This window comes from Physeter macrocephalus, chromosome 18, assembly GCF_002837175.3.
Source record: "Physeter macrocephalus isolate SW-GA chromosome 18, ASM283717v5, whole genome shotgun sequence".
Taxonomy (NCBI): domain Eukaryota; kingdom Metazoa; phylum Chordata; class Mammalia; order Artiodactyla; family Physeteridae; genus Physeter; species Physeter macrocephalus.
This window is the reverse complement of record NC_041231.1, coordinates 85973070-85996799: the sequence shown is the minus strand read 5'-3', so window position 1 is coordinate 85996799 and position 23730 is coordinate 85973070. Positions and strand designations below refer to the sequence as shown.

Genomic DNA, 23730 nt, shown 5'->3' with positions numbered 1-23730 from the left:
CACCCGGTTGAAGGGAGTCGAAGAGGAGGAAACCGATAATAATCTTGAACTCTGGCGCAAATCCTGGGTCTTGCTCTCCGTAGGCCACCTTGTCACCCCGTTGGCTCGGGTTTCCTAAGCCTCTCGCCCCTTTTACTTTTTCGGGATCATCCTGGAAACAGGGGCGGTCCTTCTCTGAGTCAAACTTCGATCCCTCACGTGACAACGCTATAGAAAGATTTTTGCTGCGCGTGGTGGTGGTGAGGGTTAGAGAGGAGGATGCATCTGGTCCTGAGATTAATTTTGGTTTCCGAGTATGAGGAAGAAGTTAAGCCAATCTTTGGTAAGAATCAAAATCTTTTCGCACCTTTGAAAGGATGTTTGGGTTCTGAGTCAGATTCACTCCTAAGTATTGACTGTGGGAGACCACACTTACAGGATGTCTTTAAATTTTTGTGTCAACTTTTTTCATATGGAAAAATTCAAACATACATGAAGTAGAGACAATAGTATGATGAACTCTTGTGCACCCATCAACCCCTTCAACAATGATCAACCCATGACCAATTTTATTTCATCAATTACCTCCTACTCATCCTTCCCCTTTTCCCAGTGTGTTATTTTTAAGCAAATCTCAGACATATTTTATTAATAAAACTTCAGGGACTTCCCTGGATGGGGAACTAGATCCCATATGCATGCCACAACTAAAGAGTCTGCATGCTGCAAGGAAGATCCCGCGTGCCACAACTAAGACCCAGAGGAGCCTAAAAAAAAAAAAAAAAAAACTTCAGTATACCAAAACCTCATTTTTCAAGAGGTTTAATATAAATGTACAGTCAATGTTAAAATTTCTGTCTCATGTTTTAAACATTAGATTACAATTAATTTGTTCAAACTGGGATGCAAACAAGTCTACCACTGCGTTCTTTTGATATGTCCTTTAAGTCTCTTTTAATGTCTAGGTTCCCTTTCTCTCATCACCCCCCCCAACCCTTTTTCTTCTGGAAATTTATCTGATGAAGAAAACTGGTCCTTTGCCCTGTGAATTTTCCCAGACTGGGATTTGTTGACTGCATCTCTGTAGCGTTTTTTAAATGATTCTGGTAGATCCAGAACTGTGATGGGTTTTAGATTCATCATTTTTGGCAAGTATCAAGTCATTACCTCCTGTTGTATTACATTGGAAGGCACATAATGTTGGATTGTCTATCTTTTTATGATGCTAGGATTGATCAGTGGGTTCAGGTGCTGTCAGCCTGATTCATCATTGTAAGATTCCCCATTGGCTTTTCACATATGCTTCTAGCAGCTGTTGATGGTTATTGCATAGGTCCATTATTTCATTGGGTGTTACAAAAGAATGATATTCTTCCATTCTGTCTTCATTTATTAGCTGGAGTTTGTAATAAAGAACTGTCCCTCAACCATTTGGTATTCTTAGATATATTTGTACAAGAATGATAGCATAAAAAACTGAGTATAGGGCTTCCCTGGTGGCGCAGTGGTTGAGAGTCCGCCTGCCGATGAGGGGACACGGGTTCGTACCCCGGTCCGGGAAGATCCCACATGCCGCGGAGCGGCTGGGCCCGTGAGCCATGGCCGCTGAGCCTGCGTGTCCGTAGCCTGTGCTCCGCAGCGGGAGAGGCCACAGCAGTGAGAGGCCCGCGTACCACAAAAAACAAAAAACAAAACTGAGTATTTACCAGTGTTCAGAAAGTGGTATAGTTTCCTAGCATTCTCCAAAAATGACCAATGAGTTTAGTTTTTAGTTGTCATGATGAACTGATGGAATTTTTTGCATATATGACGTCTCAATCAATTGCAGTTATTATCCTTATTCGTGCCAAAAGTATCCCATCTTTAACCCTTCACGTTGGCTCCTGAGTCTTTTTTTTTTTTTTGGCTTCCCTAGTATCCAGGTCAGACCCCTATCACAGCACCCATCACACTGTGCTGTCATTTCCTCCTTATGTCTCTGTCTCTTCTCTTGAGCTCCTTTAGATACAGGACAAAATGTTTTCTCTTTTTCTTTTCATATCACCAGTGGCTACCATACTGCTTGGCTCATAATTAGCACACAATAAATATCTCTTAAGGATATGAGTAAATTAACTCTAATATTTTGGGGGGAGAAAACAAGATGAAGAGAGGTGAGATGCCTAGTTTAAGATCATATAATTAGTTGATTACAAGGCTGGATCTAGAACCCAAGTCTTCTGGCCCCAAATCCAGTATCCCTTCCTCTGCACAGCTACTTCTGTGCCTGGTGGGGATGGTGGTGAGGAGGGCTGGCAGTGGTCTGAGTCCCATCCACTGGGCATTGAGGAAAGGGCTTGATCAGCAGACTGAAGGTCATTCCACCTGTCCCTTGCCAAAGTCCTGACTCTATCACATCATCTAAAGCAGTAACTACTGTTCTGAATCTTACAGGCGACCCAGCCAGGGTCAAGTCCTTGGGTCCTCTCTTTGGACCCTGTGCTTAGGGGAGGGTAGCTGCACCCTCTCGGGAGCTCAGGGAGAACTTGGACCCTCGTCCCCAGAGCCCAAAGAAGGGAAAGATCTTCTGGGTGAAGGAGGCAGTGAAGGTGTAGATGGGCTCCTGAGTGACAGCATTGGCAAAGGTCACCCAGCCCACCTCATAGTCGACAGACACCCGCACCTGCTGGGGCTGCTCCTCCAGGGCCAGGCGGGTGGGGAAGGAGCCCAGGGCTGAGACGAAGCCCCAAGCCAGTCTCACCGCCCACACCCCCTCCTCTGGCCGCAGCCGAAGCTCCCCCTTCCGCCGGATGTCCTTACTGACCACACCCAGGGTGCAGCTGCCCCCGGGAGCCAAGTCCACACTCACCACCCACGTGTGTCTCCCCCCAGTGAAGCCACCATGGGCCAGGACACAGGTGGCCCGGTCGAAACGCTGTGGGCTGTCTGGTGACTTCTGCCATTTATAGGAGAAGCGAGCCTGCTGGTGGTCCTCAGACAAGAGGAGCTTCGGGTGGGAAGTCCAGGGGTCTAGAGAGATGTGAGCTGTGGGGAAAACCAAAAGGGCCACAGATGTCAGCAGACATGCTATCACCTTCAGGAAAGGCCTAAACACTCCCCTTGACACCCGCGTTAGCGTTACTACCAACAACGTATATAGTGCCTACAAAGACCTGCAGCATGGTATCACCTGGGAACTTGTTAGTAACAGACTCTCAGGCTCCACCCCAAACCACCTGAGATGGAATCTGCCTTTTAGCAAGATCCGCAACTGATTCCTGTGCTTGTTAACGCCTGCTTCAGAGGATGCGTTAGTTAGTTGGTTAGTTCGTTAGTTCGGACATCCGGGCTCTCATCTGGTTCTGTGTCATCCCCTGGAAAGCACTTCTTCTAGCTGCAAACTGGCTGACTCCCAAAGCTGTGCATGCCTGCTCTGATCTTCTCCTGCTGCTGACACATCACGTCCTCCCCCTTCTGTATCTCGGAGGGTGGAAACATTCCGCCCTCAGTCCAAAGTTCATGATCACTCCCTGGGCATTTATGACTCATTTACACAGTGTTCACTCCCCCCAGACTCTCTGGCTCACCCACAGGTTATTCATTCTGCCTCAGTAATTCTAAAATCAAGCAGAGTCTGAGGATCACTTTTTAACAACAAAAACTTCTGCAGACCCCTGCATAGTGTTACTTTTCGTATCCATAAATTGGGACAAATTCATAAATTCAGATATGTCCATGAGTTAGGAGTCCCTGCCAAGAGCTCTGTGACTTCCCAGGGTCTTCGGCTGATAGACTGGGAACAGCACCCTTGAGTGGGGTCCATTCTTCATTCCTTTCCCACCTACAGGCTGCACTCCTATCATCTATGAAATATAATAACACCTGAGAGAGAGTAGGGGGTCCTGACAATTCTAAGAATGTGATTCTAAACCCAGATCAAATTCCGCTCCTCCAGGAAGCCCTTCCCGATAGACCTTGTCCCATTCTGATTTAACCTTTCTATCCCATCATCACGTGCAGATCAGAACATGAGCTTCCTGCCAGGGATGTGGTATGTGTGTGTGCCTCTCCCTTCTTCACGGTTCTCCCGCAAGCATTACAAAGGCAGTGACACATATCAGTGTCACGTGTGACATTATGTGTATATGTACATTTATATATGTGATATATTTGTATTTGACTATTACAGTGCCCAGTGTAGAACCCTGCAAAATCATCTGCCCATTTCAAGATAAGAATCCTCACTCCCTCCCATCCTGACATAGGCTGCTTACCTGGCTCATAATCCAACTCAAAGCAGAGTTTTTCTGTAAAGAGGAAATAAAACAGGATGCGATTTCATTAGTCTTACCAAACCATAGAACATTTAATGATGAGGAAACTGAGGCCCCAAAAGGGAAGGGACAAAGAGAGGAATGGAAGCTGGAATCCTCTAGACCAGTGGTTCTGATCTTGAACTTGCATCAGAGTCCCCAGAACACTTGCTAAAACACACGTGTTTTTGATTCAGGTGGCCCGGGGTGGGGCTGAGATTCGCATTTCTGGCAAGTTACCAGGGGATTCTGATGCTGCCGGCTGGGAGCCCCACTTTGAGCCGCACTGCCTAGCTCTGAGCGGGCAGTGACCATGTGTACCTTCAATGCCTTGCACGGAGCCTAGGACACAGTAAATGCTCAAGAAACAACTACTTAATGAACAGATAAGTGGGTTAATTTATTTCTCGTTCTGCTTGGAAATAATTGTGGGGATAGTCAAAGGTCAGCCTTTGATTAGGGTAAAAATTTCCTTCACTGCCAGGCCATTTACTTGTAGGAAGTGGACTTGGGGGAAAGCTCTTCTAAGGTGACATTTTTGTGGGTGGGTCATTTAGAACTAGGTGGCATCATTCGTGATGTCATGTAGGAGGAGGGGGAAGTGTTGGCGAGGAGCCACATTCCTGACTCTCATTTCAAACCCTCCACACCCTCTCCTACCACCACTCCCTGTCCCGGAAAAGGGGGTCATGGTCCCCACAGGGGCAATTCAACTCTGAGGACCAAACTAACAGGGGCGGGGAAGCCAAGGAAAAGAGGAGGGAGGGAAGTCCGCTACCACAGGGCACAGAGAAATACCCTTGCTGGTTATTAATTAACAAGGTTCATCATCAAAAACTTATCATGTATTACAAATGTCCCTATGGATTTTTAAAATTATTGACAATGACAGATTTTGTTAATCATTGTCTTATGTACCACTTCATGACAAGTGATTAGATCTATTTGTTTCATTATTTTTCAAACCAGTTACATTTTTTTCCGGAAATCCTCACCTTTATTATCTCACTTCATTGTCACGTCTGATAAGCAGATTTTATAAAGATCTGCAAATAAGGAAATCAAGGCACTGGGAGAGTGCAAGCCTCGTCAAAGGTCACACAAACGTCGGGCAGTGGGGCATGGAGGCTTTTCCTAAACCCAGGCTTCGTGGGGTCCTCTTACCCAGAAACATCTTCATCTCCTTTCTCAGCGGGAGGGCCTGCTGGGGTAAGTCCCGAATCCTCTGGCCCAGCTCAGGGGATACAGCCTCTGGTTTCCGGCACCTTCTGGTTTCACATCTAGGGGCACAGAAATGGCGGGGTCTGGGAATTATCCTTCTTAGTGATGCCTCTAGACTCAGCTGGTCGCCTTCTAATTGTCTTGGAGGTGCCAGTTCCCACGGACAGACATGATTCCTCTGGGATGGACCCACCCCCTCCCCGCCCTGTCCCCTCTTGGGCAGTGTCATGCAGGGGTGTGTATCTACAGCTGGCCGTACATGGGAATGCATTTGAGTATGTGAAAGTTTACATGTGAGTTGTTATCCTTAATGTGAGAATGTATATTTGTGTGGTAATAACCAGGCATGTGGTGCGTGTATGTTTATGTATGTGGGAAAAGAGAAGAGAAAATCTTACCTTATTAGAGTGCTTCTGATATCCTAGGAGAAAGAGAGAGAAAGCAGGGATTCAGTTTCCATTTCTCCCTCCCACAAGAAAAGACAAAATACCATATTCTCAGCCCTAGATAGAAAAAGGACACCAGATCCATGGAGTCACAGCGTTTTCAGCTTTACAAGGCTTCAGGGATCTTAGAGCCCAACCCCTTCATTTTATAAGACCCAGACAGTGAAGTGACTGACCTGCGCCTTAGAGGCAAAGGCAAGTCCCATCCCAAGGTCTCCAGCTTCTCAGTCCCCAACGTGTCCGCCTAAATCATGCTACCTTTCTGATACCTAACTGGGACCCCAGAATCTCTTCTCCAGTGTGAGGAAGAGAAACAGAACAAGAAGAACTTCCTGGCTGGCGGCTGGTGACACAGAGAATAGTTTGCCTCGGAAATAGCACCCGACACTTGATAAATAAAGTATCTCCCCTATCTGATGGATGGTAGGATGAAGAGACCAAGACCAGAGAGCAAAGCAACCAGGGAGCTCTTGGGGAAGCAAGGACTCTTAGAATTCAGAACTTCTGGTCCTGTGACCCATCTTCCACTTGGGATACAAGGATGTGTGAGTGAAGAAGAGATGGCTTAAACAGGTAAAGATGCAACAAATCAGAGGTGAGCACAGGTGGATGGGGGCGGGGCTCAGATCTCACCATCAGGAGCTCCCTTGCCGGCCTCTCCTTCTTCTCCTCCAGTTCTTCAATGAGGGTGCTAAACCGGCAGATTTCCCCAGTGACCAGGACATCAAACTCATCCCGATGCTTTAAGATGTCCCCATCCAGCCTCTCCAACTGGGCTAAGAGGATGCTCTGCTGTTCCTCCAGGAACTGGCTCAGATGTGCAAACTCAGAAATCACTTTTTGTTTCTTGGTGGCCACCTGAGTCTGAGGGGGCAGGATGAGAGGGCAGGAAATTATTCCTCCTCTTCCTCCGCTTCCTTTTCCTTCTTTTTCCTTAATTCACTCCCGTCTCCCTCCAGATCCACATTCTCCGAGGTTTGGTGGTAAAGTCAGAGCCCCTCACTCCCCGGGTCCCCAGATAGACTTGGAACCATGGCATAGTTTCCTCTACACCTGCCACGCCATTTCCAGGAGGAGGTGTAGGGGAGATGGTGAGGACACCCCACCTGCTGCCATTTACAAAGTGCACACAATGTGCGGGGCGCTAAGGTACATTACTGTCCTTACAGCAATTCAGTGAGATAGTGATGATTTTTAATCTCCACTTCACAGAAAAATAAACTGAGCATAGAGACCTCTTTGAGGTCATAGAGCTAATTCATTTCAGGATTCAGACTCAGAATGGGGCTTCCATGGTGGCGCAGTGGTTAAGAATCCACCTGCCAATGCAGGGGACAAGGGTTCAAGCCTTGTTCCGGGAAGATCCGTGTGCCACAACTACTGAGCCTGCGCTCTAGAGCCCGTGAGCCACAACTAGCGAAGCCTGCGTGCCACAGCTGCTGAAGCCCATGAGCCTAGAGCCCATGCTCCGCAACAAGAGAAACCACCGCAGCGAGGAGCCCGCGCACCACAACGAAGAGTAGCCCCCGCTCGCTGCAACTAGAGAAAGCCCGCGCGCACCAACGAAGACCCAACGCAGCCAAAAATCAATCAATAAATAATAAAACAAAAGCGCAGAATGACTTCAGAGCCCTATATGCTATGTTGCCTTGGTTTCAGAAAGGCACTGGACCCTGAGGGAGGGAAGAGAACCAGGGAAAGGATGATGACTTACCAGGAGGACTTGTATCCTCCGATTTTCTCTTGACTGAATTCCTTGAATCTCCTCTCTCTCCTTTCTTAGACACTCAAGACACTTCTGTATTTGTTCCTGGGAAGAAGGAGCATAAAATATTTAAGATGGGGGGAGGGATAAATTAGTAGTTTGGGATTAGCAGATACAAACTGCTATATATAAAATAGATAAACAACAAGGACCTACTGTACAGAACAGAGAACTAAATTCAATATCTTGTAATAAACTATAATGGAAAAGAATCTGAAAAATATGAATCACTTTGCTGTACTCTAGAAACTAACACATTGTAAATCAACTATACTTCAATTAATTTTTTAAAAATATTTAAGACGGAAACAATGATTTGTTAAGAGATGTCAGCTCTGCCTCCAGGAATGGAACGACCCAAGGGAAGGAGTCGTTCTCTTAGCTGACAAAGCCTGGGCCTTTATGGTCCTTGACAGCTTACTCTCTTTGGGTCTTCTTCCTCTTGTTTTGCCCTCCAGGAATTTTGATTAGGGCTTTCTGCTTTTATCTCTGTGCCATCATAAGCTATGACTCTGTGTTCTCACCTGAGCCTTCCTGTCTTCAGGCTAAACACCCTAATTTCTTTTGCCTTTAATGAATAGGATCTAGGATCTGTCCTGAGCTTGATATGCCCTTCTTCGAAATTATCCCAACTTTCTCACATATCCCAAACAGAACACATCCAAACAAGCTCTCTTATAAATGGAATCAACTTTCTGGGTATGATTCCGGAGGGAACAAGAAACTTGGATAATGCAAAAAATAACCAATGAATTGTTTAAAAAAATTGCTTGCTCTAGGGGACTTCCCTGATGGTCCAGTGGTTAAGACTTCAAGCTTCCACTGCAGGGGGCACAGGTTCGATTCCTGGTTGGGGAACTAAGATCCCGCATGCCGCAAGGTGTGGCCAACACCCCCCCCAAAACAAACAAACAGCAACAACAACAACAAAAATTGCTTGCTGTAGAATAAAGAACAGGTATACACACATAAATGTCCATATAAGCACATTGCAAAATATATTTAGAACTCTTAACAATACATGCTAATTAACTAATTGACACATATACATAGCCTCCCACTGGTAATCAAACACAATGCATAAACAACTAAAACCAGCACACACTCATTTAATGACAGATAAAATTATACACCACATATATTTACCCAACCTGCATATATGTAAACACTAATCTACCTACAAACACGAGCACTCAGTTACACATACACACTCAAGTAGTCAGATCCCCCCAAACACACTGCACACGCTGGTAAACATGCAAACATTAATACACATACACACTGTGCAATCATTTCCTCGAGTGCAAACCCAGACATCCTCAGACACACCCGACTGATCCATGGCTCAGACACTAACGTTCATGTTTTGGTGACTCATTCATTCTACATGTGTTTATTGAGCTACTATTATGTATTGGCCATAAGTAAACAACATAGGACCTACTTAAAACACAAACACATGATCTTCCATGCCTGGGTCTATTGCCTGGGTAATCACAGAAGCAGGGAGATGGAATTAAGTTTCAGAGTGGCCCAAATAATCCACAACTCTGCTCTGATTCTTTCAGTCCAGTCCAATCCCAGACCCACCCTGGGAACCTCTCAGTTTCCCCTTTCCTACCCTGTAGGGCCCAGCCGCGTCCTCCAGGAAGCGCACGGTGTGGGCACGGTGCTCCCAGGCCTCCCGGCACACCACGCACAGCTGCATCTCATCATCCTCGCAGAAGAAGTAGACTTTCTCCCCGTGCTCGGGGCAGATGTCCCCCTCTTCTATGTCCAGCCGGGACACCAGCTTGAGACGCTCAATGTTCTCCACCACGCTGGCCAGCTGCCAATTGGGCCGGAAGCTCCCTGGGCGGAAAGGCTCCTTGCAGAGTGGGCAGGTTGGGGGCTCCTCAGGGTCCGGGCTGGGGATCTCAAGGTAGCGGGTGAGGCAGATGCGGCAGAAGTTGTGGCCACAGTCAATGGTGACCGGCTCTCTGAGGGTCCCTTGGCAGATGGGGCAGTTGACTTCATCTGCCAGGCTGGTCACAGAGGCAGCCGAGGCCATAGTGCTGCTGCGCTTGTGGCCTCTTCAAGGTCACCCTCTCTGCTCAGCTTGGGGAGAAGGGCTGGGAGAACAATGAGGACACACACCTCACACTCACACACCTACATGTGCACGTGGCCAGACACAGGGGCATCTTACGTAGCCAGTGACACCCTCGTGGTCACACACACACACGTGTGCGCACAGGGCAAGGTACCCACTTGCATCTCTGGCAGCCAGGGTTCTGCTGTCCCCCTCCCAAAGGAACAGACACACACCCTCCAACAGCAGAGACAGAGAAATAGCAGAGGGGGGGCAGAAGAAGCAGTCACAGCATTCCAGAGATGACGTCACTTACTCTCTGGACTGGTGCCCATGACCTGGGGGTTGCTGCTCCTTCCCGTCCATCCGGAGACGCTCGCAGTAGAAGGAAAGTGGTCGTAGCTTAACCATCCACAGTTGGAAGAGACTGTTCTTCTTTTGGGAGCAGGAGGGAGACTGGGTCACAGAGCAGTAATGCCACCCCAGCCTCCCTGCAATATGACCAGCTGTCTCCAGGGAGATTGGAGGTATCCGCCAACCCAGGGGAGTGTGGGGACCCAGATAAGGCGCTGTGCCCAGGGCAGGGGTGGTGAGACAGGGCACAGGCAACTTCACCAACCGGCCTGTCATAGGCTTCCAAAGGGGTTGGAATGTACTCTGTCTGGGGGAGGAGAAAGAAAAATAACAACAGGCAGCATTTATTTACGATGGCCATATTCCTCACGCTAACATAAGCAATTTAAACATACGATCTTATTTATTCCTCCTGTCTGCTCTGTAACGTTGGTGCTATTAAGATATTAGCTGGGCTCAGCCAGGTTACTTAGCTTGCTCAAGGCACACAGGTAGGGAGGTGGGAGGCCATAATTTACACTCAGATCTGTGAGTCTCAGAGCCGTGCTGTCCAACAGAAATACAATGTGAGCCACGTGTACAATGAAAAGATTCCCAGTAGCCATATTTTAAAAAGTAAAAAGTGAAATTAACTAATATTTTATTTAGCCCCAAATAGTATCAACATGTAATCAGTAGAAAAAATTAGTCATGAGACATTTTACATCCTTTTTATTTGGTGTAAAGTCTTTAAGAAGGGGCATATTTTACACATACGGGACCAGCCACATCTCAATGCTCAGCAGCCTCATGCAGCTGGAGGCTCTTGTGCTGGACAGTGCAGCTCCAGGGGCTGCACTCTTTGGGCCAGAGGGAAGGTGATGTACAAAATAGCTGGAGTGGAAAGGGAGTGAAACACGGTGGGGTGCTGATCATCCAGTGGGAGAATGGAAGGAGATTTCCTTGGTTTTATCCACAGATGAAAGTGAGTGCGATGAAGAACCATGGCTGTTTGATCGTTGTCTTGGCTGGCAGTTCAGGAAGGGCGCGGGCTGGAAGCCAGGAGACTTGGATTGACCCTAGCCTTGCAACTTTCTAGCTCTGTGACCCTGGGGAAGTCACTTTACCTTTCAGTTTACATTTCCTGTAATCAACACCTGCCCCCAAGCACTGTTTTCAGATTGGATGTAATAATACGAAAATACTAAGCCTTAGATAAATGTGGTTGAACCTGTTTATCTTTTTGATTAATTGTTTTCTAAATTATATCAACATTGCGTTACTCCTTCTTGCCTTCTCCCCGCTGCAGTTAAAAACTAAAATTGAAGTACAATGTTACCCAAACTCCAGTGGGGACGCTGGCACTGGGACGTGGTGGGGGGTAGGAGTTTAGGAGAGACCAGCCAGAGTCGAGGAGCTGAGACAAGGAAAGGAGGGCGGAGGAAGGGACCCGGTGAGTGATCGTCACACCTGCGGCATCTGAGCAGAGCCCCCGGAACAGAGTCCCCCGGAAATCAGCACCTCCCACTCCGGCTGGACTTTGCTGCTGAAGTTTATGGCTCAAAGCCAGAAGTTTATGGCTCCCACCTGCTCAGCCGGACAGGAAGCAGCGTCTCCTCCCCAATTCCCCCCACACCACTGTGGTCAAGGGAGGGGTTCCAGGAAATCCCATCTCCCTGTGACCTCATGGCGTGCTCTGCTCCCCACCCCAGGAGCCCGAAGGACCAGAAGGAGTGGAGAACTGGCTGACGGGGCCACTGTTGGGAAATGCTGGGTAATTTGAGATGCCCTGGAGTTTGGACCCGCTCAGCTGATAGGTGGTGGCCAGGACTCTGGGAAGCACAAGAGGTGAAGCCAGGTGGCTTCTCTGTCCGGACACTCCTGCCTTCCCCTCTCTCAGCCTCCCACCCCTTTCCCTCTGTGACTCGTAAAAGTGACTCCATTTCAGGGAAAGAGGATTCGTGTGGACTGAGGCAGAAGCCTCAGTGGATGGGCTGGGGAAGGCACCATGATGCCCTCCACCCCCTCCCACAAAGGGGCCGCCTGTTCTGAGTGCAAAAGGCCCCTGGAGGGTGCAGTGACCGCCCCCTGTGGACACACCTTCTGCTGGCACTGTCTCCCCCCACCCTCCCAGATGGGTGCCCAGCCCTCCGGCAGGGTCCTGCTCTGTCCCTTCTGCAAGGAGAAGGAGCAGACCTAGACGGTCTTGGTCCCCGTGCCCCTGGGGCCTCCGGGGGAGACTTACTGTGAGGAGCATGGTGAGAAGATCTACTTCTTCTGCGAGAATGATGCCAAATTCCTCTGTGTGTTCTGCCGGGAGAGTCCCTCCCACCAGGCACACGTCGTGGGCCTCCTGGACGAGGCCATTCAGCCCTACCGGGTAAGAAGGGTAGGGTCAGCTTGGGGCTGCTTGAGGCAGGACAGTACCCCAAGGTGGTGAAGGGAATAGGGCGGGGATCTTCAAGAAGGGCACAGCTTCCACATCAGGGGACCCCAAGGCTGTTGGGACCCTGGAGCAATCTCAGACTGAGGGGGACGTGGTTCCTTCCACCTGGATGCGTGGCCTTTCACGTCTTGGGGGAATTCAGCTCCGGCCCCGAGAAGACCTCGCGGTGATGGAGCACAGAGAATTGTAGCCATGGCTTCACTCTCTAGGGAAGGAAGGAGAGCAGGCTGTCCTGCAGGTCATGGGCAGGGTGGCCTTTGTCTCCCTGGATCCAGACTGGATGTGGGGTCTAGCAAGGCCCTGACTGCTGGAACTCAGAGGGAAGACAGGGCTGGGGAAGGCATCCAACAAGCACTGCTCTTCTTTTTGAGAAAGGGAGGTGTGGCAGTACAGCAGCCCGTCTGGTCTTGGGGACATTATCCACTCCTGTATGCCCCTCAGATCTCTCTCTTGTCACTCAGTCACCAGGTCTGGAAGTGGCCTCCTCAGAAACATCTCTCATCTTTCCCTCTGTATTTCCCCCACTGCCGAATCCAGGCTCTCACCGTCTGTCACCCAGAGGCTCCAACAAGGTCCCTGTCTGCATTCTTACCTTTCCCCTCACCCTCCAATCTGCTGCGAGGCAGAGCTTCCCAAAACACAAAGCCCAAAATGTCGCTGCCCTGCTCACAATCGTTCCGTGGCTCCCTAGTTCCCAAAGAAATCTCAAGTCTTTAGCAAGGCTTTCAAGGCCACTTGGAGTCGGGATCCTGCCTTTATCTGTCAGCCACCCTGCCCGGGCACCATGTGTCCAGACAAACTGACCGTTATGTACCTGCTGTTGGCTGAATTAACACTCTTTCCTGCTTCTAATACTTTTCACATGCAGTTTCTTCCTCCTGGAAAGCTCTCCTCTCCCCTGACTCTTTTTTTTTTAAGCCATTTTACCAATTTTTAACTGTACAGTTCAGAAGCATTAAGTACTCTCCTGCCCCTCTCTTACCCAACTGGAAATTTATCTTTCAAGGCCCACTGTAATCGGTTTCTGCTTTCGAAAAACTTCCCTTGTCCCTACAGGCAGAATTGTCCCGCTGTGCTCCCATCTCACTGCGTGCACACCTTGATTATTGCATTTGTCCATTTGTATTTTAATCACTTGTAACCGACTCCATCTCTAGAGGGTGGTCTTTTTTTTCTAATTTAGTTATTTTAATTTGTTCATTTATTTTATTTTTTGACCGTGCTGTGCAGCTTGTGAGATCTTAGTTCCCCGACCAGGGATCGAACCCAGGGCCCGGGCAGTGAGAGCACCATGTCCTAACCACTGGACCGCCAGGGAAGTCCCGATGGTGGTCTTGTAGGGACAGGAACTGGGCCTTTTTCACCTTTGAGTTCCTCAGCACTTAACGGTGTGCCTGGAACATGGTAGACAATTAATACCTGTGAGTTGAATTATGAATTAAGCCACCTCTTTCTGCCCATTCTTCTCTCCACAGGACCGTCTCAGGAGTCGGCTGGAAGCTCTGAGAATGCAGAGAGATGAGATTGAAGACATGAAGAGCCGGGGAGACCGGAAGCTCCAAGTGCTCCTGGTAAAGGCCACATCATTGGCCTCCTTCTCCTTTGGGGGTTTTCTTTTTTTTTCTTTTCTTTTAAATTAATTTTCAACTGTTTGATTTCTATTTGGTTGTTTTCCAAATATGCTTTTTCAGTTTTCTTTTTTTTTTTTTTTTTGCTCTTTCAAATTAATTATTTTTCCTATTATTCCCATTGTCTTTAAACCTTTTAAACATATTTCTAATATCTGAAGTTTATGTGATGTTTAATTTCTTCTGACCCTTCATCCTGTTAGCTTATTTTCTTGTGAGCTTTCCTTGCGGTTCTCACATTTGGGGATCCCACATCTGGATGTCTCCAGTCAGCACCTTTCTTTCTTTGTTCCAAGGGGGCAGGGTGGACGATCTACACAGGAGTGAGGGCCATGTGATCAGCCAGTATCTGGAAGGAGCACTGGCTTCTCAGTTTGATCACTCCTCTGGATCCTTCTCTTGTTTACTTCTGGTCCTAAGAAGTTCCCAAACTTTCCCATCAGCTCTGTTGGGCATTTTAAGGATTCCTGTAACTTTTGAGAATTTTTAGTTGTCTGCATTAAATGACTTTTGGGAATATATATAATTTTGTTCTAAAACATCAAATATCCACCTAGCATCCATGAGTAAAATATTTCACACAGACATTTGTCTTGTAAGAAATCCTGATGTTCTTCATTTAGAACACCACTCCCCCCCATATATCATATGATAACGTCGTTATTTGTAGAGTGTAACTATTTTCCTAATTCTCGAAAGCGTTTTTATGTTTTGCACAAATTTCTGAAGTGATAATCCTCCACTCTAATGAATAACACATGTACATGGCCAGAATTACTGTTTTTCTTTCCTTTCTTGTAAGGGTGCATTTTTCTCCCCCAGCCCCAGTTTTATTAAGGTATAATTGAGAAATAAAAATGCATATGCTTAAGGTGTGCAACATGATGTTTTGACATATGTATACATTGTTTCCTGTAACATTAAGGTAGTTTTGGTAGAATTAGGTGAATTTAGTCTTTTGTCTCTACTTTCGATGCTTCCTCCTTAGCACTTCTTTGACTCTGTAAAAGTAATCTCAGTATGGATTTTCTGTCTAATCCAGTAGCTATTTAAAATGATCCTAAATTCAATTTTCATACAGCTAGGTAGTACTTATTGGTTATACATTAACTGATGGTTTTTAAAATTATTATTCCCAGTGCTGAGAAAATATGACCTGTAGGATTTCATAAGTTAATGGCACATTTTTCAGGCCTAAAACCTCGCAATGTTAAATAATATTTTCTGAAATATTAAATGTTAAATAATATTATTTGGAAATAATCATTTAATTTAATAACTTAATTTAATTATTATTTGAAAATTATGTCCATACTCCGTTTAGTGCTCAAAAATGCGTTTCATAAGTCTGCCTGACTAGTCAAACTTCAGAATAAAGTTATTTGACACTTGATTTATTTGTTTTTAAAATTCACTTTATTTAAACAAAAACAATTTACCCATTTCTCCCACTTGGAAATCCCCATTTAGAGGTTTTCTTAACAGACTCTGGGGAAGCTTGTTGTCTAGTATCCGTTGCCTAGCTGAGAAGAACGGGCCGACTGTTCTTATTCACCTCCCTGCCTCTGCAGAAGGGCATCTGGGGTCAAGGTTATGGAATCCCAGAACATGAGAGCTGGAAGTGGTTCTGACATCTTCTAATCCCGGATCCATCTTGCCAGCCATTATTTTTCAGAGCAGAAAATTGATGTCCAGAAAGTGCTGCTCCCAAGGTCAGACGGCAAAGCCGTCTCATAACGAAATGGCTAGAACCTGGGTCTCTTGACCCTTAGTCCATTGCTCTTCCCATTACAGTCTGTCTGCCTGAAAGCATTGCCTTCAGATAGGAAGCTTGGGGCCAGAAAGTGTATATCAGTGTCTGCATTCCAGTACTGACCACAAGGCTGACCCCGAGGACAGTACGCTGATGGTGAGGCGATATCTGCCTCCCTCCCATCTCTTCTCTCATGCTACAAAATTTTCCGGGAGGAAATCCACAGTGTGGGAATTTCTGGTCCCTTGACCGAGGAGACAGAGTTTGGGGACAGGAAGATGTCTCCAGCATCCCTCAACTCCCATCAAAATATGCCCCGTAGATGGCGACCTCGGTGGCTAAGAACAATGCCACACCATGCTCTAATCACAGCTTCCTTTCGCTTCAATTGCTCTCGAAGAGATCATCTCCACCTGACTCTAGGGATGGGATGGGAGGGTTAGGATGGTACTGCAGATGTGGAAGGATGTTTGAAAAGTTCAACATGGCTCTGAGAGTATAATGTGCATTATTATTAGAATCTCTAGGTGAGACAAGAGCATCGCCCTCATCGTTGGTAAGTTTATCCTGACACCTACCTACTGGTACCACAGTATTATTTGGGAGAATGAATCTTGGAACTAGTTACTCTCTATCCCTTTTAATCACGTTCATAGATGATCCTCTGGGACCCCAGCTCTGCGAGCTTCTCCCTAACCATGCCTGTCTTTCTACCCCTCGTAGACTCAGATTGAAAGCAAGAAGTAGCCGGTGGAAGCAGCTTTTGAGAGGTCGCAGCAGGAGCTGGGGGGACATCAGCATCTCCTGCTGGCCAGGCTGAAGGAGCTGGAGCAGCGGATCTAGAAGGAGAGGGATGAGTATATCTCGAAGCTCTCTGAGGAAGTTGCCCGGCTTGGAGCCCAGGTCAAAGAGCTGGAGGAGAAGTGTCAGCAACCAGCAAGTGAGCTTCTACAAGTGAGAGACAGCCCACCAGCTCGTGGGAAAGGAGAGGGAGTCCACAGGAAGGGGACACCATGCTGGGGGCTGGAAGATGCTGGAGAAAGACAGGAAAGGGAAGCGGAGATTACTTCTAATGAGAGGGACTGATGGTTACTGGGTTCCTTCGGCCCAGAGAGGTTAGGGAGATGTAGTCCCAAAAAGGTCGGATGACTTTCCCATGTCACGCACCATGGTCACGCCAAGGGCTTTGGAGTGAACTTTGTAGTCAAGGGCTTGAGCGTCTGCTCATCTAGCTGTGTGACATTGGCAAATCTTGTAACCTCTCTAAACATGGGGATAATCATAGCACCTCCCTCATAGGGTTGTTGCAAAGACTGTAAAAAAAAAAAATTCATGCAAAATGTTTAGCGTAGTTCCTGGCTCACTGAAAGGACTCAGTAAACAGTGCTTGCTGTGATTATCATTATATTATCCTGTTTCACATCAGGTCTGGCTGATAACTGAAGGCCTGGTCCCTGCTAACCACCATCTCCTAATTGTTGGAGGCAGAACACACTCCTAGGATGAGGCTGAGACAGAGAAAGCAGCTCAGATGAACTGACAACACAGTCCCACATTAGTACGGAAGCATGATGTAAATGAACAGTCTGATGAGCAGGTAATTAGAAAGAACACCTCTCTGGAGGAGGAGAGTTTTGAGCTGATATGCTAAGGAAGAAAGGATGTACAGAATCCCTGATGGGAAGGATGTGTGAAAACTAAGTGTATCTTTTTCTTTTGTAGGATGTCAGAGTCACCCAGAGCAGGTAGGGCCCATTGCCCAGGCCCACCTGCTTTACACTTGACATTGAGACTGAAGGAGGAGGGGCACTCACTGACTCCCCCCACCCCACCCCCACAGGTGGCTACTCAGAAAAGCAAAAGCACTCTGACAGATACACTCTCTCATCCACTCACACATAAACAGCCCCAATTTACTAAGGTTTGTATTCTAAGGTTCCTTTTTAAACTGATTGTTTGGTATTGGGGACTCACTTTTTTCCCTGAGAAGTGAAGTTATAAATAATAATTACGTTAGGCTGATCCAGGAACATTTATTTAATCCCTGAAATTATTAGTGCTTAAGTCAGTATTTAATACCGTTTAAAATGTCAGTCTACGGGGCTTCCCTGGTGGCGCAGTGGTTGAGAATCCCCCTGCCAATGCAGGGGACACGGGTTTGAACCCTGGTCTGGGAGAATCCCACATGCCGTGGAGCAACTGGGCCCGTGAGCCGCTACTGAGCCTGCGCATCTGGAGCCTGTGCTCCGCAACGAGAGGCCGCGATAGTTGAGGCCCGCGTACCGCGATGAAGAGTGGCCCCCGCTCTCCACAACTGGAGAAAGCCCTGGCACAGAAACGAAGACCCAACACAGACAAAAATAAATAAATAAATAAATTAATTAATTTTAAAAAAAAGTCAGTCTAAAAAAAATAATAAATAAAAAAATAGCCTAAGGGGAAATATTTTGTATAGAATATGATAAGCACAAAACTTGGGAAGACCAGTCTGTTCTTTCAATCATTTTTCCCACTCAACTTTCCCATTTCTTCAAAATTGCAAATGCTACAATAAAAGGACAGCTACCAGCAGCTGAGAGGCATTACTAATAGCAGGGCTCCTTTCCTTTCTAAGCATCAGCAGTCTGCCGTGGGCTAAGCAGAGACACAGCAGCTAGGGAAGACTTCTCATATACTGTGTGCCCATGTATGTGTAGGGGGGCTGAACTCAGCTGTCCATGAATCAGGAAGTTCTCTAAACATACTTTCAAAGAGTGTCAGAGATTTAGATCTAGAAGGGCCTTCAAGGTCTTCTGGTCTGATGAAGAAGCTGAAACCTAGAGGGGAAGTGCTTGCTCCAGGTCACACAGAGACTGACAAGCAAAGACTGAGCTGGAACCAGAATTGAGGGCTTTTTCACTTCACTATAGGATTTCTTTCATCTCCTTTTTTCATCCCTACACAATCCCTTTCCCTTTGTACTGAACAGCACACAAATTAGAAAGACTGCGTAAGGCTGTTTTTCAAATGGTACTGTACCGCCCTCTAGAGGCTAATGATCTCTTTCCTTTTGGTCCCCACAGGTCCATTCTCTTAAAGCACCTATCTCTAATTCAGTGGTTACCATTTGTTCCTCTTAGGTCTAGCTGAAATGCTCTTGCTTTAGTAGCTACACATTTCCAGCAAAGATAAAGGGATGATACTCAATCTAATTATTCACCACTGATGCCACGATTCTTTAGTCTGATTTTAGCCTCATTGGGTCTGGATGACCCAACCATTATTTTTGGAATTAGAACCTAACTGGTTACCAACTTGTCTGCAGGTATGAGATGAAGACTTTTGTGAGTCCAGAGGCCATTTCTCCTGACCTTGTCAAAAAGATCCGCGATCTCCACAGGAAAATACTCACCCTCCCAGAGATGATGAGGGCGTTCTCGGGTACACAGGAAGGGGCAGCAGCTTTCCCCATTCCCATCAGTTGCCCATCTGCCTTCCATCCAGCTACATCTTTCCCCACCTTCCAAACCTGGCTCAAGACATCTTCCATCCCTTAGGCCTTCCTTTAGTGATCCTACTCTGCCCAGGGAGACCATTCCCTCAAGCATCTCCTCTCCCCAAGGACGGGCACTGCACTGAGAGGCAGGAAGGTGAGGACTACATCTCTTTCATAGCAGAAGCCGAGCCTTCTCCTGCCCCTGATCTCACATTGTTCCCAGGCCACACCGCCCTTTTGGGTGCCTATAAGAAATAATAAGTCACAGATCTTTCTATTTTTGCTTCCCTCAGAAAGCTTGGTGCATCATCTGGAAACAGATACAGGTAAACACTTGGTGGCTTCGGGAGCCGTTCTTTCCTTTATCCGTTTGTGAATTCATCCTTTCAATTTAAGGCAGCAAACAGAGCAATTAAAGATATGAACTCTGGAGCCCGATTGCTTGGGTTCTCTATTCCAGCTTTTGCTCGTTATGAGACACTAACAAGTCATTAAGCCTCTTTGTCCCAGTTTCTTTATCTATAAAACAGAAAATATAATAGTACCACCCCACAAGTAGCTGAAGATAAATGAATTCATGTATGCAAAAAGCTTAGTATAATACCTGGCACATAGTAAGTGCTCAATTAATATTAGTTACTTGTATAGATATTATTTATTCAAAAATATTTATCAAGTGCTTGGGTTTTTTTGCCCAGCATTGTGCTGGACTCTTTATTGACTTGGACAAATATTGAACAATTTTTTAAATAACAATTTTTTAATTTTTTACTTTTAAATTGGTGCTTAATTTAGAAACTATTCCCAAAACATCACCTCATTCTGCTTCTCAAATTAATGTGCAGAAAACTCACCTGGGGATCTTGTTAAAATGCGGATTCTGATTCACTAGGTCTGGGATGGGGCCCAAGATTCTGCATTTCTAACAAGCTCCCAGGCACAGCGGAGGCCCCTGGTCCATGGACTTCACTTTGAGAAGCAAAGCCTTATAGCACAGCACCACAGCTGTCATCCTCTGCCTCCTGCAACAAAAGGGGGAGCTGAGGCTCTGAGAAGCCGGGACAATGGCAGGCTGCACAAGGCCGATGCTCCTTCTGCCTCGCACTCACAGCACACGTGCTCTAGGGGCATTTTTTGTGCCGCCAGCTCTGTTGATGGCCACGCCTTCCTCCCAATAGGGGTTGTCACTCTGGACCCTCAGACCGCCAGCCAGAGCCTGGTCCTCCCCGAGGACAGGAAGTCTGTGAAGTACGCCCGGCGGAAGCAGAACCTGCCCGACAGGCCCCTGAGCTTCGAGGGTCTCCCGGTGGTGCTGGGCTCCCCGGGCTTCTCCTCGGGGCGCCACCGCTGGCAGGTGGAAGTGCAGCTGGGGGACGGCGGCGGCTGCACGGTGGGGGTGGTCGGGGAGGAGGTGAGGAGGAAAGGGAAGCAGGGTCTGAGCTCCGAGGAGGGCGTCTGGGCGGTGATCCTCTCCCACCAGCAGTGCTGGGCCAGCACCTCGCCGGGCACCGACCTGCCGCTGAGCGAGATCCCGCGCCTCGTGGGCGCCGCCCTGGACTACGAGGCGGGGCGCTTGGCCCTGCTCAACGCCGAGACCCAGGCGTCCATCTTCACCTTCACCGCCTCCTTCTCCGGCAAAGTCTATCCTTTCTTCGCTGTCTGGAAAAAAAGGTTCTTGCCTTACTTTGAAAGGCTGAGGCTGAGCGTCCGAAGGGCGGTGCAGCGCCCGGGGATCCAGCTCCAACCCCTGGGCGACCAAGACGGCGGGAGGACACGGGATCTCCGAGTCCCTGTGGCTTTGTAATTTTTTCACTTTATTTATCTTATGTCCTTCAACTCCCTGACGTTCCTGGTCCCCTCTGCTGACGATCCTGCCTTCTGTGCACCTCCGAGTGGAGAACCAGAGGCAGGTGAGGCTGTGCCCAGGACACCAGCAAAGCTGGGGAGCCAGTGGGTTTTTAAGGGGAAAAAAATCTAAAATAAAACTGTTTAAAGCTTCAAAATAACCGTCATGGGAAAAAGCAGAATTTTGTGGAGTTTGCACTAATTTTTTCAGTTGCCTGTTTTTATTTGGGCTTACACATGGCGATACTTCTGCCTTTACAGACCTTAGGGCCTCTTCATCCAGCCCGGGGTGGACCCAGGTCACCTTCCTTTCTACTTGTTTCTCTTTCTCATAGAGAATGTCCTAATTAAGTGCACCACCCACCCAGACTCCTGCGTTTCATGTGTCTAATCAGTGCTGGTGGGGCTGAAGGAAAGGCTTAAGGCCAGTGGAATCTCTGTGACCCAGACACACCCTGCCGGTTCTTTTACTCAGGACTCGCCTGAGGGCAGTCTAGCCAGATCCCATTCTTCAGTAAAGCGAGGCTTGTGTTCAGTTCTAACTAACCTCTTAAATATTTATTATTGTTACTGTTGTTACTATTATTGGACACAGAAACTAACCACACATTAAAATACCTTCACAAAGTATGAATCTCTGTAATGATTCTCACACCACCTCCACCCTTTCTGATTCTAGCTCTCTTTCAAGTTTAACACTTAACATTCCCACCCTCCCACCCCAAGCTCCGAAAAAAATCTACATTCATCCCTAGTCAAGTTCCCTCTAGTATAGATCTATGTACTCCTGGTTTTAAAAAGATTCAAACATTTTCAAAGAGTGAAAAGTTCCTCTCTCCACTTCACTTCCTCTTATCACATCTTGTAGATAACAGCTGGTAAAACATTTTTGTTTATCCTGCCAGTTTTGTAGACAAGTGTATTTAGCTTTTTTTTTTAACAAATATGAGATTATACCATAAATACTCTTCGCAATCCTCCCCCTCAAAGAAAAACGATATGCAGCACATGCCTCATTGTAACACTTGTCAACATTACCCAAGTCAAAAGTTGTTTTTCAAAAATACACATCTTCCTTTGAACCTTTTAACAAACCTGTGAAATACAGAGGACTTACTTTGTTTTTCTCATTCTGTGGTTGAGAAAACTGGCACAAGTTAAAGGAACTTGTCTGACAGGTTTCCCAGCTGGTCTTTGTAATCTTCAGGAAGTGGAATCCGCAGGTCCTCGTCCTCGGTGCCTCAGTCCAGTGACCTTACGAAGAAGCTCAGACTTTCCAAACAGACAGGTCATGATGGGGCTTTGTTTCATTTTCTCTGCCCTGAGCTAGTGTTTTTGTCAAGACAAGACTGATTCTGTAAAAGAAACTGGCATCCAGACCCCGATAAGATGCTTTTTCAGAGACACTAGTCTGCCATCTTTTCAGTCTGCCGGCTTTCCGAATAGTTGTATTCTTTGCCGCAACACCTCGCCTCCTGGCCTGTAGTGGGGGGTCCAAGCGGGAGCTTGGGCTCGGTAACACCCCACCTCACCTCAACAATAGGTGCTATCAAACTTGCTAATTTCTGGAAACCTGCTGACTGTAAAGTGATCTCTCACTACTGTTTTATTTTTGTCTTTTTCTGACTTCCCGTGAGGGTGCATTATCTTCTGGAATTTTCTATCTGTCTTTTACCCATTATTCAGTTTTCCATCTTCCTTTTGTTGACTTCCAGGAATTTCTTGCATGTTTAGACATTAACCTGCTCATTTTAGACTTGAAAATACGACTCATTTGTTAACTTTGATAATGATGTTATTCATTAGGTTAAAATCTCGAATTTTGTAATAAATTTCATAAATTTTCACTTTGTGATTTATGTTTTTAAGGTCTTTTTCACCACCACAAGATCACAACTCTCACCCTTCACAACCTACCGTAGCTATTCCAACTCCAAATTCCAGAGAAAGGCTTTTGATTGGCTCAGTGCTGATTTTTGTGCCAGATTGCAAGTCACTAGCCAGTGTGTCTGGATGACACTTGATAAGATAGCCATCTCAGGGCCAATCGTTGTGGACAAGGTACCTGGTAAGTTACTCAATGTCTCTGAATCTTAGTCTCCTCAAGTGAAAAAGAGATTAAAAAAAAAAACCAAAAACCTGTTCTATCAGATTATTATGAGTTTTAAATGGATTATCAACGTACTCTGGTTCTGGAACCCAATTCCAATGTGGGGCAGCAGCGGGGGGATGGGGTGGTTTCCCCACATCACCAGCAATTCTCTGGACACCAGCCCCATGTCCTACAAGTCAGCTCAATTCTTCTTATTATTTTTTGTGTGTGTGGTGAGCGGGCCTCTCACTGTTGTGGCCTCTCCCGTTGCGGAGCGAAGGCTCCGGACGCGCAGGCTCAGTGGCCATGGCTCACGGGCCTAGCCGCTCCGCGGCATGTGGGATCCTCCCGGACCCGGGCACGAACCCGTGTCCCCTGCATCGG

At 47.0% G+C, this 23730-nt stretch overlaps 2 protein-coding genes across 2 annotated transcripts; one reads left to right on the top strand and one right to left on the bottom strand.

Moving 5' to 3' along the window:
• Positions 1-2012: 2012 nt before the first annotated feature.
• LOC102996773 (tripartite motif-containing protein 10) lies at positions 2013-10232 on the bottom strand. The gene is made up of 8 exons (XM_007117225.2): positions 10082-10232; positions 9325-9814; positions 7653-7748; positions 6572-6802; positions 5891-5913; positions 5436-5551; positions 4233-4265; positions 2013-3003 (listed from the first exon to the last, which is right to left on the bottom strand). Exons 2-8 carry the CDS (start codon positions 9751-9753, stop codon positions 2462-2464), a joined length of 1470 nt encoding a protein of 489 aa, XP_007117287.2. The 5' UTR covers positions 9754-9814; positions 10082-10232; the 3' UTR covers positions 2013-2461.
• A 1886-nt stretch (positions 10233-12118) lies between these two features.
• On the top strand, positions 12119-21106 carry TRIM15 (tripartite motif containing 15). Its single transcript, XM_007117220.2, is given in 8 exon segments — positions 12119-12487; positions 14029-14124; positions 16658-16888; positions 17657-17679; positions 19239-19354; positions 19703-19735; positions 20588-21072; positions 21074-21106. Coding segments are annotated over 8 exon segments (1386 nt in total).
• Positions 21107-23730: the final 2624 nt, after the last annotated feature.

Bases quoted from the DNA above. Each gene is read 5' to 3' on its own strand.
- LOC102996773 (XM_007117225.2), bottom strand. From the start codon at position 9,753: ATGGCCTCGGCTGCCTCTGTGACCAGCCTGGCAGATGAAGTCAACTGC. The intron at 7,749-9,324 runs GTAGGAAAGGGG...CCTTCTTCCCAG, and splicing joins ACGCGGCTGGGCCCTACAGG to GAACAAATACAGAAGTGTCT. The intron at 6,803-7,652 runs GTAAGTCATCAT...CTGCCCCCTCAG, and splicing joins GGAGGATACAAGTCCTCCTG to ACTCAGGTGGCCACCAAGAA.